Source organism: Astatotilapia calliptera, chromosome 14 (assembly GCF_900246225.1).
Source record: "Astatotilapia calliptera chromosome 14, fAstCal1.2, whole genome shotgun sequence".
In the NCBI taxonomy this organism is placed as follows: Eukaryota; Metazoa; Chordata; class Actinopteri; order Cichliformes; family Cichlidae; genus Astatotilapia; species Astatotilapia calliptera.
In genome coordinates, this window is record NC_039315.1 from 39,457,108 (window position 1) to 39,472,344 (window position 15,237).

A 15,237-nucleotide genomic window follows, 5' to 3' on the forward strand; every position below is an offset into this window, starting at 1 on the left:
CCAGATTCACTTGCTATCAGGTTGAGAATCTAACTGCTTCTTTCATGCAACAAAACCTCCAGTTCTCCACCTACCAGGTTATTAAAGCTATTACCCACATTGGGTCATTCTTGGGAACATATTGTGTTTCATTTTGTCACACAACTACCACCCTCATGTAATACTGTAATATTAACTATTAGTGATATTTTTTCCAAAGCTGTCCATTTCATAGTTCTCCTTAAAACTTGAGACTGCTCAACTTCAAAGTGTTTTTCGCTTGCATGCATTCGCTGAGGATATTGTCTCCGACCAGGAGCCTCAGTTCAAAGCTCGTGTCTGGAAGGAGTTGTGTTCCAAACTTGGGGCCCAGGTCAGCCTCTCTTCTGGTTTTCAACTGCAGACTAATCGACAGGTGGCGCTGGCTAATCTAGAGCATGAGGCCACTTTTTGCTGTATTACATCTACTAAGCTATCTCTTTGGATTTTCTAGCTTTTCTGGGTGGAATATGCCCATAACTCCATGACCTACAAACTCAAAAGTACTCTGTTCCCTCTGTCCAGCACCACATTTGTTGTTGCCGCTGTCTATGAAGGTGCATCTGTGCCAGAACAGTATAAGGAACAGAATAAATGCATTGCTGACTGCCCTGCTATGAACCAGACCAGAGAGTGGTTGTCCAATAAATATCCCTCTATGAACAGAATCTAAAAAGCTTGCACCTAGTCTTTTTCTCTTTTTCTCTTTTCATGCCTCCCAGCTCAAAGTGGTCTGGACCAGTCAACTGCCCTTTCCTCCAGTCATAAGAAATATAGATCCCCTTCCCTTATTTAAGTCATAGCTCAAAACATACTTGTTTAACCTGGCTTACTCACTTTAATACAGATCTTGTTGTCAAATCTTGTTTATTTGTTTTTTGTATCTTAATTTATTTTAATCTACTGTTTTATTGATATGTTTTTCTCTCTTTGTAAGGTAACCTTGGCTTTTAGAAGAGCAAAATGGCCTGTATTTATACAGGCCAAATAAAATGTATTATTATTATTATAATTATTATTATTATTATTATTGTTGTGTGTAAAGTGATTCTGACCGGTGAATCTGTGAAAGAAAATTTACCTTTATTTTCTTTGTTAAGAGATAAGATGAGATGAGAGAGATAGCCTTTATTTGTTAGTTGCAGTTTTTTTGCCCACAACCGAGATGACAGACCTTGCCGACCGTACATACAATACACAAACATCACATTGGGGAGACAGGTCAGGCCAGGTAGCAAGGAAAAAAACATCAAAATGTGTAACACAAAAATGATAATACAGGAATGCACAGATATCAACACACCATAGCACAGTAAACACAGACAAGCAACATGGGAAAGTGTTCCAGTGTGTACAACTGATCTGGGACCGCTGCAATCTTTGATTGCGCCTCCAGCTGATCCAGTGTCCACATCGGATGGTAGGTAAGCGTTGGAGGAGGCGTTGGATCCGGGGTAGGGAGGGTGATGCATCAGTGAGTGCTTATCAGTATCAGTATATGTATGTGTGTGCGTGTCCATAGTTCAGCTGAGACAGTGTCCTTCGCCCTGCCAGGCTAAGTAAACAGTCTTCCAGCCAACCCAGGTGGCCTTGCATGGAACGGGAAGGAACAGACTAAACACAGTCGTTATCAGGGAGTTTTTGTTCAGCTCCAGCCTTGAGCCCACGGCTGGCGCCGAAGGGGTAACCGCATTATGATGGTGATTTTTCTTTTCTTTTGCAACAACTCATGAGAATTTCAAAGCTGTTCTTTAACACTCCGTCACTGGACTCTCAATCTCCCGTTGGAGAGCTGCGAGCTTCTCCATGATGTTATCAAATTTCCGCTCGGTGGTCTTGTCATTCTTGTGCTCAAAGAGCAGATTCTGGGACCTCACGACCGCAGTGAACTGCTCCAAGATGTAATCCAACTTCCGCTCAGAGGTGTTATTCTGAGTATTCACTGCAGCTGTTAGCTCCTCCAAGCTCTTAACCATGCTGCATTCAGTGAGCGCATTCTGAGAAGTCACGCCTCGTCCCATCATTTCAATCCCAGCGGGCAGCCTTGGGGGGGTTTGAACAGCCGGTTCCACTTTCTTAATTCTCCGATAAGCCAGGGCCAAGCCAGCTCCGATCAGCAAGAACCCTGTTATCATGGTTCTGAATAGGTAGATATCTTCAGCGTCCTCAATCGACAGTCCCGCCAGGCACACGATCCTCTATTTCTGCCACCCGTCCATCGTGTATCCGGCAGGGAAAGTCCCTCCAGGGCACTCAGGCTCTCCTGAGCCCAGACTTCTCGTTGAGAAAAGGGTGTCAATAGCATTCAGAGACCAGTTGAATCCATAATTCTCTTTTAGGTTTTAGAAACAGACTGTGAGAGAGTGTTCCAGGGAAAAAGTAATACAAAAATCACGAGACTAGACAAGGACATAAGGGCTAAGCAGGGAAGATAAGGGAGAGGAGAGGAGAAAAAGTGCGTCCGCCTCCTCCGAGAGCCAAAAAGAGAAGGAAACCCGTGGAACGGTTTTGGGGAACCCTTGGTGCACACATGTTGCTGCTTATAGTGCTGAGTCTGACCCTTGTATGTGAAACACTTGGTTGGTGCTGACAGTGGTCCTGTTGCTGAGGTTGGGGTCATCCTGTAAACTCTTAAACGACCTCCACTGCTTCGGTGACTGGAACACAAGTAAGAGAGATGTCACTGATTTTGTCACTGAGCAGTGACAAAATTCTCAAGATAGTCTCCCTTTAGAAAACCACCAGGATTTGTCTCAGCATCACAGTAAAGTTCATCCCTTTGCAAGGATGTTTTTCTCTGCTTGAGTGAGTTAGTCAGACAAATTTCCCCCCCACTTGTCCATGTCCCTAGTGTGACATCCTGTCTCTAGCCACTGAGGACACACTCTGTATTTTGTTGGTGTTTCCAACGCACAACAAGTAGGTCAAACGTCTTTTGTTGCCTGGTATTAGACTTTTCATGTTGTGGTACACGAACCTTGTCAGTGAATTCAGAACTCTTTTCAGAGTATTCTCATCTGAAAGAGTTGTAAGTCTCTGTCTTGATCTGCCCCTCTTTTGATTTTAGCACACAATGGTAAAATTTGTTTGTCTGACCCATTCATTGAGCAGCTGGCTGTGTGTTCTGGAGGATTTTTGTTGCTTGGAGTTCCCCTAACTCAAGAGCTCATTTGCAGACAAATTAGATTTAAATAAATATTTTAGACTAGATTTAGGGGTTTTATTCACTTTACGGATTCATGTTTATATATCTTGGGGGTTTTTTTTAAATGAGAGAAGACAAATTTGCTCAAATTATAAGTTTAATTTTTATGTTATTTATTTCAACTTCGTCATCATCATCATCATCATCATCATCATCAGTTTCTTTCTCTCATTACTTTTTTTTTTTTTTAAATTTGTCTGTTTTAGTTTATGCTTAGTTATTACTGTGGTCATTGTTAATCCGTTAATTAATTTCTTATTTTCTCAATCCTTAAATCATATTTCTTAATTTTTTAATTAATTAATCTTATTTTTCCATTCTACCCATGTCTACCAGGGGCTGGGGAGTGGCCTGCAGTATCACCCTCCTTCTACTGGATGGTGGTGCTTTAGCTCAGTCCTACTACTAGTTAGCACTGTTGCATTTTTTTTATGTGTAATACCCTCTTTTGAACACACAATGTCACACTCTGTTGAATAGACCCGTGCTTACACGAAGTCGTGCACCTTTTAAACAAAACAAAGACACGACATAGAACAATAACAAACATTTACACCACTTTCTTTTAAAAAAATTGGAAGTATGTTACCCAAATGACTTAAAAACCATGTGGATATATCAATACAATTGTCACCATGTTGCTTTCATAACATTTTTTTTAAATTAAACAACTCAAAAAGCAGTGACCACTATTTTACCGGCCTCAATTTTTCCCACAGTTTCAAATCCTGTGATTACTTGTTGCTTTAACCGGACCTCAATTTTCCCTGCAAACATCTTTATACGATATCTTTTATGCCGATTATGTGTAGTCGTTGCTTTTCTAATGATTTAGCTTACACGGCTTTAAATGCTATACAAAGTTTATAAGGTCCTCGTGCTTCTGAGAGGAAAATCTCAACACATATGTTGTCGCTTTTCTCCTTAAGGCAGGGGACTTTAAACTTTCTATATTTAAATTGAAAATATTATATCATATATAAATTATGGTTAGAATTTTAAATTGTTTTACATGATGTGATGGACCTTCATCTCTCTGGCTCAGAGACAAAAGCTGGCGCACCCAGGCAGTAAACACTTATATTGCATGTGGTAAAAACAGAATGTTAACATGATTGATCAAAAAGTTGAAGGGAAGCCCTTAGACCCCATGTCCAACTCGAGTTTCATCTCCTACACCTTTTGGATATCTCCCTATAAGGAGATGACACTTCTCACATCACCATGGCAACTAGCTCCTATCCTCCGCTCAGGGCTGTAGAGAAAAGTGCCCATTCCATAACACCTGATTTATGGCCCTGCTTTTTCTCTAGTAGTCAGCATTAAAGTTTGTACCTTCTGGTGCCATCTCTAGTGCAGGCAAACTAGACAGGTCAAAGGCATTAATCATCCATGTATAGGGATGGGAATCGAGAACCTGTTCTCTACAGGAAATGTTTTCTAGTAGTCTAAATTTCTTGTAATCGCAAGTCTGCTTGCCTATTGATTCAGCCTATCGGTTCATACTCTTACATTACATTTAGTTGATTTCAGTTGTCGGAGGAGCAAAATACTAGTGCAGTCTACAGCTTGGATATGGACATAACATATTTTAATTGCACAAAAGGACAAGTGTAACAATGGTTGCATTCAGTTGTTTAAAGGAGGTGGCAGAAACACTCAGGACAGTCAAAAAGTCATGACCACACCATCAGTTCATCAGTAGGATGAACAAATTAAAGGTTTTCAGGCCACACTAACAGTAATGTTCAGTGATAAGCACAACTGAATTATTCATGATTTTCATAAATTCAAGATCTTCTATAGACATTTGAGGTTAATTCTCTTGCTTTCTCATTGAAGTCACGATTGTATTGCTTTACCAACGGCTCCTCTATGTGAGCAATGGAGATTTGGTTAACTTGAATGGTGGGAATGCTGCTCCCCAACTTATAGACTTCTCTATAAGGTAGCGAGAACTAAAATCCACACATACACGCACCCACCATTGTCCAACATCAGTAACAACACACTTATCATTTCAGTAGCAAGACACCCTTGCAGAAAACAATAAAAAGTGGGAAATCTTGCTGCATGCTTTAAACGTTAAAAAGTACTACCACCTGGTGGAAAAATATAGAAAAAAAAATTCAAAGTAAATAGTACAAGAGCAAAATATTCCTTGATGTTAAGATAAATGTGGGAGCAAATGTTGGTTATCGGCCAGCTTAGCTACTTCAAGCTAATCCAAGGAAGTGAGATGGTGCATTGGTTAGCAATGTTGCCTGAGTTCAATGCCACCATCTGTGTGGAGTTTGCATGTTCTCCCTATGCTTGTGTGTGTTCTCTCCAGGTACTCCAGCTTACTCCCACAGTCCAAAGACATGTGATTGTAATTCTAAATTGCCATAGTTGTGAATGGTTATGTTTCTATGTGTTAGCCCTACGTCAGATTGGTGACCTATCCAGGGAGAAGCTCGCCCCTCGCCCTATAGGATAGGCTCCAGCAACCTGCAAACCTGATAAGAGAATGGATGGATAGGTGATAATTATTCATTCATCCATCCATTCTATTCGGTCAATTCCACATTCTTTATTTAGTTATATGATAATTATTAACATAATCGTTCTGTTTTCCTTTAAGAGTAAATAAAGCAGGAATCATGTAGGTTAGTGAATTCCACAGTAAACCATCTTCTGTTTGTAGAAACTGTGCAGGATCTTTATTTTACAGTAAAGGTTATTCCAGTAAACAAATTCTTTGCACTTCCTTTTTTGGTTGGTACTGTTCAAAGGCAGAGAAAGCAACTTTATTGCTCTGTTGAAAAAAGGAAAAGATGAACTTTAAACTCTCCTTGTCAGCTGACTAGAGATAAAACTATTATGTGGGACAACGGATCAACAGGGTCAGAAACTCTTGAAGAACAAAGGCCAAGAACAAAAACATGCCTTGATTTCATGAAGGGATCTGAGAAATGTAGAAGGCACAGACATTTATAAGCATTTCCAAGTGGCTTTTCTGGTTCTGCAACAGAGAAAGTTTTAGAGCAGAAAGGCATTATAAGCTGGTAAGACTAGGTTGAGTTCAGGAATGTTGGCACATAACAGGGTGGTGCAAGGAGGCAGAAAGAGGGAGGGACACAAACAGAGGAGGGACAAAGAACAGGAGAGAGTCATAAATGTAATAATTACACTGTAGTCATAAATAAGCGTCAAGCACTCTTTCCACAGGTTACCCATGTAGTTAACAACATTATTGCTGTACGGATAGGAGCAAGAGAGGGCTGAGGATTCCCTTTTCTGATCTTAAAATTGTTTTCAACTGTATTCTTTTTTTTTCTTTTCATTTTTCACGTGAATTTCTGATTCCAAGTGATGGATTTATTCCTGGATTCTGGCTAACTATGGCAAATTTCTTTCCACTCATTTCCTCAACACCAAACAACATTTTCCAGTCTTAGTTTTTCACGAAAATTGAGCAATAGATTTCACTATGTCTGTAGCTACCCTGTTCAGGGGTAAGTGGGGACAGAAACCAAAAGACGTCACAGAAAAGCAACCAGTTGTGGTTCAACCAAGCCAAGAGGAACATGATGATGATGACTCCAGCACTGGATTTAGTAGAGAACCTATTCGCAGAAACTCCCGCTTTTACCGGTCAATGAGGAAGAAGAGACTGATCTCATCTGAGCAATCTGAAAGTAAGACAAGAAGACTAGTACAGAATTTGGCTGTGACCACAATTCAACAATGAATTTGCAGTTAATTTGAAGTTAATTTTAGCTGGGCTTTTAGCCCAGCTAAAATCTTTTTTTTTTACTTAGATGCTAGATGTATAGTTAACTTTAAATTAATCATTTATATATAACTGTGCTTAAGCTAGGTTATGAATTCATTTCTCACACGTTGTTATCAAAGGCATCGTGTTAGGGACTGCTGTAGTTAATGGTGCAGTTGTTATTGAAAGTAGAACAAAGGCAGTTTCTATCCTTCAGTAGAAATCTACATGAATACAACCTGAGAAACTGGTTCTGTTTGAACCGCGTACAGCGGTGAATAATGTATTTCCCACGGGTAAATGGACTGGCGTTCAACCTATGACCTCATCAAAGCAAGAACAACCTTGAGTTTAAATGTTAAAATGAACCTACCTGGATAACGATATATTGTTAAGTATATATACTTAATGTCTTGCTATATATATATATATAACCCCAATATATAACCCCAATTTTGAACAAACAAACAAACAAGCATGCTGTTTAAATGCTGTGTAAATAAGACTGGGATTTGTCTCTGCCTGATTTCCCCAATGACTTTCATGTCTGCTTCAATGAGCCCCTCTAGGACTACACTCACTTCAACACCAGGTGAACTACGACTCAGCTTGACCTCAGCAGAAGTGGCCCACATGAAGTTGCAGGCCCTGACAGTATACTAGAATGGACACAGAGATTGTGCCAGTCAGCTGTCAGATAATGGGATCTCATCAGTGTTTCATACAGCCTGCAAACCTTGAGAATAAGGACTTGTATATATGTCTCCTATTCTTGGACCACTTATGCCCTCAGTACAATAATTCAACAAACTCAGCAGCAAAAACTTGCAAAACCTGACCTGAGCTTCTCCCTCTTCAGTTGGTTCCTGGACTTCTTAATCACTAGATCCCCCTAGGTTGTGTATGAGACCTCTCATACACTGCTCGGTAGAATATCAAAGCTCTCACATTGTGACGTTTGTAGATGACACAGGAGTGGTGAGATGGAGAACCAACAGTGATGCGTCTGACTACAGGCAGGAATTACAAAACAACCAGCAGGCTGGTGCTCTAGAAAACCAAGGAGATGATTGTGGATTTCAGGAAGTGTAGAATCCCCCCCGTCACACTCCTATACATCGAGGGAGTAGCTGTTGAAGAGGACTCCAGCTGTAAGGATCTCAGTGTACATCTTTAAGAGGACCTTTTCTGGAGTCACAAGACATCCTTCCTTGTTCAGAAGACGTACCACCGTCACTACTTTCTTAGAAAGTTCAGGTTCACTGTATTTTGGGGCTAAGTATTGACCACAACAGGAAAAGACTCAGCTGTGTTTTAGAAGAAAGGTCACACTGTCAAAAAAAAGAAGCCAAGTAAGTCCACTGTGACCAACCATTATTGAACACAAGGGGTGGATTATGACACCAGCTATTAGTCAGCTATACTCCTACTTCTACTACACCTTGCTCCAAGTCACCATCAGTAATTCACATGATTGTGTGTTGGAGTAATGTCATACAGAGGTTTTACACCTTGGTCCCTTACAGTCAAAATTATTTTTTCCCCACATCTCAGCTCATGTGACAGCCAAGATGGTTACTAGTGGCTTGTGACTACAATGACCAGAATGAATGAAAACCTACGCAGGGATCTTTTTAAAATCCTAATATCTATATCTATATATCTATATCTATATATCTATATATCTATATATCTATATATCTATATCTATATATCTATATATCTATATCTATATATCTATATATATCTATATATCTCTATATATCTATATATCTATATATATCTATATCTATCTCTCTCTCTCTCTCTCTCTCTCTCTCTCTCTCTCTCTCTATATATATATATATATATATATAGAGAGAGAGAGAGACGGAGCAATACTGGAAGAGCATATGGGAGAAGGACGCAACCCATAACGGCAATGCTCAGTGGCTAGTGGATCTGAGGGCAGACCATAGCAACCTCCCTGAACAGGGTCCAGTAACAATCACGGTGGGAGACATCCATGCAAGGGTCTCTAGTATGAAGAGTTGGACAGCACCAGGCCCTGACATGGTTCACGCCTACTGGCTGAAGAAGCTGACTGCACTCCACGAGCGTCTGGCAGCACAAATGAACCAGCTGCTAGTTAACGAGAGACACCTGGAATGGCTAACCGAAGGTCGGACGGTCCTGATCCCCAAGGACCCCAAGAAGGGACCAGTCCCATCCAACTACCGACCAATAACCTGCCTCAATACTACATGGAAGCTCCTGTCAGGCATCATATCGGCTAAGATGAACAGGCACATGGGTCAATACATGAGCGGGGCACAGAAAGGGATTGGCAAGAATACCAGAGGCACAAAACACCAGCTACTGGTAGACAGAACAGTCAGCCGAGACTCCTGTACATGGATGACATCAAGCTGTATGCCAAGAGTGAACGAGACATCGATTCACTGATCCACACTACCAGGATATACAGCAATGACATCGGGATGTCATTCGGGCTGGAGAAGTGTAGTCGGATGGTAACAAAGAGAGGGAAGGTAGTCAGGGGATCGAGCTACCAGAAGGCAACATTGCAGACATGGAGGACAGTTACAAGTACCTGGGGATCCCGCAGGCGAATGGGAACCATAAAGAGGCCGCTAGGAAACCTGCAACCACCAAGTACCTGCAGAGGGTCAGACAAGTCCTGAGGAGTCAGCTGAATGGTAAGAACAAGATCCGGGCTATCAACACCTACGTCCTGCCCGTGATCAGGTACCCTGCTGGGGTAATAGGCTGGCCAAAGGAGGAGATAGAAGCCACTGACATAAAGACAAGAAAGCTCCTTACCATGCATGGAGGGTTTCACCCCAAGTCCAGCACCCTGAGGCTGTACACTAAGCGGAAGGAAGGGGGCCGGGGACTGGTGAGTGTCAGCACCACAGTCCAGGATGAGACAACGAACATCCAAGAATACATTGGGAAGATGGCCCCAACTGACCGAGTGCTCAGTGAATACCTCAGGCAGCAGAAACCCAAGAAAGAGGAGGGAGACGAGGAACCATCATGGAAGGACAGGCCCCTGCACGGTATGTACCACCGGCAGATAGAGGAGGTGGCTGATATCCAGAAATCCTACCAGTGGCTGGACAAAGCTGGACTGAAAGACAGCACAGAGGCACTAATCATGGCAGCACAAGAACAAGCTCTGAGCACAAGATCCATAGAGGCTGGGGTCTATCACACCAGGCAAGACCCCAGGTGCAGGCTGTGTAAAGATGCCCCTGAGACAATCCAGCACATAACAGCAGGGTCCAAGATGCTAGCAGGCAAGGCATACATGGAACGCCATAACCAAGTGGCCGGCATAGTGTACAGGAACATCTGTGCCGAGATGCCCCCAAGGGTGGTGGAGAATGACCGAGCTAAGATCCTGTGGGACTTCCAGATACAGACGGACAAAATGGTGGTGGCTAACCAACCGGACATAGTGGTGGTAGACAAACAGAAGAAGACGGCCGTAGTGATCGATGTAGCGGTTCCGAATGACAGCAATATCAGGAAGAAGGAACACGAGAAGCTGGAGAAATACCAAGGGCTCAGAGAAGAGCTCGAGAGGATGTGGAGGGTGAAGGTAACGGTGGTCCCCGTGGTAATCGGAGCACTAGGTGCGGTGACTCCCAAGCTAGGCGAGTGGCTCCAGCAGATCCCGGGAACAACATCGGAGATCTCTGTCCAGAAGAGCGCAGTCCTGGGAACAGCTAAGATACTGCGCAGGACCCTCAAGCTCCCAGGCCTCTGGTAGAGGACCCGAGCTTGAAGGATAAACCGCCCGCAGGGGTGACCTGGGTACCAGTTATTTAACCTAAAAACAATTACAGACCTAGATAATGGAATTTTAATATAAACCTTCAAAACATGTCTAAAAGCACTCTTACCTTAAGCTATGTTTCTTTCCTCTTGCAATTTTTATAGCAAATCTCTGATGTTCAAGTGGAATGGCCTTTAATCCATCCATTCTCTTCCACTTATCCTTATCAGGGTTGCGGGGGGACTGGAATCTAACACAGGGCTGAAATGTTATAAAGCCAGAAGAAAAAATGGAGATTGATTCATTCAGTCTTCATCCAACTACTGGTCCCAGTGAGATTTCCTGAATCCTTGTTGTTGAATTACACTTAGTCTAGCCCCTCACCAATTTGCCTTTGGAGAGCCTATCAGGCACAAATTGCCTCTGAAGACATAGGTCCTAGGATCACTTTGGCACCTAAATCACTTTAACATAATAAGACAGTTACTCATAGCGGAGGGATGTTTACATTCAAGTGATAAAGTACTTTAGTGATAACTGAATAGCAGAGTTACAGGTCAACAAAGAGGGCTTAGTATTCTTTTCATTTCCTATTACCAGTAGACACCTTTTACTCTGACAAAATACTTTACCTCAAAATTGAAATGTTTATCTCATGGCTGCTGGCAGTGACCTGTGTCTGTACAGAGTAATTAACTTTTTAAGGTGCTCTGAGTGTTTGAAAACCTAGAAAAGCAATGACAATCTAACACTTCAGCCAGTTTAATTACAAAAATTCATAAAAAAACCCCCAAACTACTTCACATAGGAAACAGGTGTGAGTGAAAGAGAAAGACAGAAAAACAGATAGATTTTTTGTAACCCACTAGAAATAAGTGATTAAAATGTAGCCATTTTAACTACTGTGTAATTTTCAAATTCCTCCCTACTATATCTATAAATACACTCTCTACCTTTCTAACTTTCCAGATTCCACCAGGCTTACTTTGGACCACAGTCCATCCAGTAGTGCAGGATCTTCCTCCTCTCATTCTCCCTTACCCCACAAGTCACCTTTGTTGCCAGGGGCTAGACGGTGAGTCTGCATGCCTTCACTGCCCAACCCTGTAACCAAACACACCCAGAAAACAAACAATCACATAACAATGCTTGCTTGAACATTGTACACTGCTTTATAATTAACACCTGGCACTCTTAGTGGCTTATCATATCTGTGATAAGCACACAAGTCTCTGTGAAAGTTAAGTCTTTGTTCTTCTCGTGGTTCTAGGTCGTTAATCAAGAGTTTTCTGTTTTGACTTTTGAATCGTGTTAATTCATTATTGTTTTGATTGAAGAAGTGGGATTTGTTTCTAGATTCTATTAATTATCTTTGCACTTATGAGTTTTCCTATCTCTGTTTGTTTCCAATTGTATTATTTTATGTAACTGATATAGTCATAAATTACTTTATGTTTGTTAGTTCCCTTCTGGTCTCTTAGTTTCATCTCTGTGTTTTGCCTTTATTATCTCCCATGTTCAGCCGGTCTTGTCTTGTGTCTGTTTACCCTTTTGTGTGTGTCAAGCTCAGGTGTCTTAGTCTTGGTATTAGTTCCTGTTTTATTTTGATAGTTCCTTGCCTCATGTGCTTTATGTTCAGTTTTACTTTTCCCAATTTCTTTACCCTGATTAGCTTCAGCTCTGTTCCCTGGTATTTCCCCATCTCCCTAATTAGTCTCCTGTATATATTCTCTGTTTCCCTCTGTCCTTTGTCAGAGCACTTGCCCTTTTTTTGTCTTCAAGTTCCTGAGTGCTTGTTTTTTAGTGGTCTTCCCCAGTGTAGGTTTTCTGTTGACAGAAGAGTTAAAAAATAAAAGACAAAAATACCCATCAAGTCAAGCAAATTTATAATATTTGAAATTACTAATAAGAACAAAGGATTCATGTGGTGAAAGGTGTAAGATAATCTGATTAAGTATGTCTAAAGTGGTGCATTTTAAGAAAAAATTTGAAAATGCAAAGATGTTAAACTGACTGGATCTTATATACCCCTTTTCTAATGAGCTCTGAGCTCTACCTGAGCACTCATTGTGCTTTATACAATTTGCCTCATTCATCCATTCATATAGAGAGCAACTTGGGATTAGTATCTTGCCTAGTGATATTTGCCATGCTGGAGCATCCAGGGGTCAAATCACCAACCTTCTGATTAGTAGATTACCTGCCAGATATGCTGGCTTGACCTAAAAAGTCACATTTGACTTTTTAGTCACATTTGACATTTGACAACCATACATATGACAGTAAAAAGGCCTGTATTGTAACTTGCGTCTAAAGATGGTGACTTTGCCTCCACACCTAAACAGAAACATGAGTACATTCCGGGGTTAAACTGGGATTCAGCAGGTGGGAGAATCCTAAAATCGGTTGTAGCAGCTCAGGGTGGGGAAAAAAATCACAACTCACAATAATTTCTTTTGTGGGCTCCATCGGATTTTCAGTGTATTGGCTGTGATCAGCTGACCATTCAGCAAGATGTGAGCACATTTATGAGCAGTCTTCACTAATTTCCCTCCCCTACATTGACAGCATACTGTTTATACTGTATTAATAGTAGGTGGTATAACTTTGGTATGAAGGGGAAACTCAGTGAATGAATCTTAGCATCATCAGCTTAAACTTAATTCTCAATTTTAATAATTCTTGATGCATTTTTTTTGGTTTGTTATTTTGCTTTGATTCTTTGTAAGGCGCTTGGAAAGTAAAGGACTTCTTTAAATTTCTTGAAGATGTTTCACCTCTCATCCGACAAGCTTCTTTAGTTCCAAAACTAAAGTGTCCCAGTCCCATCTGTACTCCACCATTTCGTTTTAAAACTAGAAACTTAAACCACCACTCTCCTTAGATTACCATAACCTGGATGACTGAGAACCTACACAGATACTCTGATTCTTTGTTTAACGCACAGCTCTGTAACACTTAGTTGTCACCATGTAAACGTGAGCGTTTCACCTACATTTGTGACTAAAAATGGACCTGCAATATAAACATGTATAAGACGAACGTGAATAAAAAGTAAAATAATCTAAGGAGCTTGAAAAGAAAGCAACTGGTCCTTTTGAAGTTTCTTCACAAAACTTAAAGAAATGACATGACATGTCATTTACATCATGGAGCCTTGCTCTTAAAAAACTGACAGAGATGTAACACTGTCTGTGAAGCTGGATTTAAGAAATAAGTGCTTAAAGTTAAAGTTTTAAAAACATGTTTAGTGCCATCTTCTGTCAATAAGTGATGTCATGTGCTTGGTTGGTTGGCTAATAGACTTAAATTAATTTATGCTAGCTAGTTAAGGAGAAAATTGATAACTCAGAAGAAAATAAGGACACTAACAAACAAAGATTTTTATGATAAGAAAACAAGTGTCCACTTTCACTTTACTGGCTGTTGAAGACACTCTGTGTATTTTGCTGTGGTTTCTGACACACAACAAATAAGTCAAACTTTCTTTGTTGCCTAGTCTTAGACTTCTCATGCTGTGCTAAACAAGCCTTCTCCATGAATTCAAACACCTTTTTAAGAGTATTCTCATCTAGAAGCATAGAAAGTCTCGGATCTGCTCTTCTTTAGCACTTCTCTGGTAAAATTTGTTTGTCTCACCTGTTCATTAAGCAGCTGGTGCTGTGCCTTCTGGAGGATTTTTGTTGCCTGGAAGTCCTTAACTGAAGAGCTCATTTGCAGACTTTTAGAAGTAATCCTGTTTTGTCTTCATCTGAGGCTGAATTCTCAGGTGGTTCCTGCAATTAGCCATCTTATGTGCTGTTTGCTCATACTGATGTACAAGCTTTAGGCAGTCCTTGCCAAAGTGGGTTAAAATTGTATGTAGTTCACATACATGGGTCAGTACTGCAGACAGAAACATGGGTGTGCCATGGATTCCCCAATCTCACCCACTGTGGCCAACTTGTACATGGAAGAAGTGAAAAAGAGGGCTTTGTTATCTTACCCTGGAACACCACCAAGTCATTGGTTCAGGTATGTAATGGCACCTGGGTGAAAATCAAATCTCAGGACCAACCACAATTCACTGATCACATTAACTCAGTGGACCAACACATAAAGTTCACCAGGGAGAATATGAAAAGTGCCAGGTTACTAATGGGGGACATTTAAAAGTTGATGTGTACCATAAACCTACGCATACGGATTAGTATTTAACGTTCGACTCTCATCATCCACTGGAGCATGCACACCATCCCCACAGACACAGTGGCCAGGGAAGCAGAAGAACGTCACATCAGGAAGGCCCTGAGAATATGTGGTTATCCCAGCTGGACTTTTGTTGAAGCTGGGAAGGCGCATAAAGAAAGCTCCAGTCGATCCAGGGGAGGACAACCACTGCCTAAGCGGAAAAAAAACCCCTGGTGATGCCATATGTGTCAGGAGTATCAGAACAGTTGAGATGCATTTATCCCTCTGTGGCGTTTAAACCCC

The 15,237-nt window shown here is 41.2% G+C and overlaps 1 protein-coding gene across 1 annotated transcript in view; it reads left to right on the top strand.

The window, feature by feature from the left end:
- Window positions 1-6,423: 6,423 nt before the first annotated feature.
- The window catches only part of ngef (neuronal guanine nucleotide exchange factor), a 32,777-nt gene continuing 23,963 nt past the window's right edge, over window positions 6,424-15,237 (top strand). The window contains exons 1-2 of the mRNA XM_026193035.1: window positions 6,424-6,903; window positions 11,734-11,839. Coding sequence (XP_026048820.1) covers window positions 6,696-6,903; window positions 11,734-11,839 — 314 coding nt within the window. The 5' untranslated portion in view covers window positions 6,424-6,695. The remainder of the gene's footprint in view (window positions 6,904-11,733; window positions 11,840-15,237) is intronic.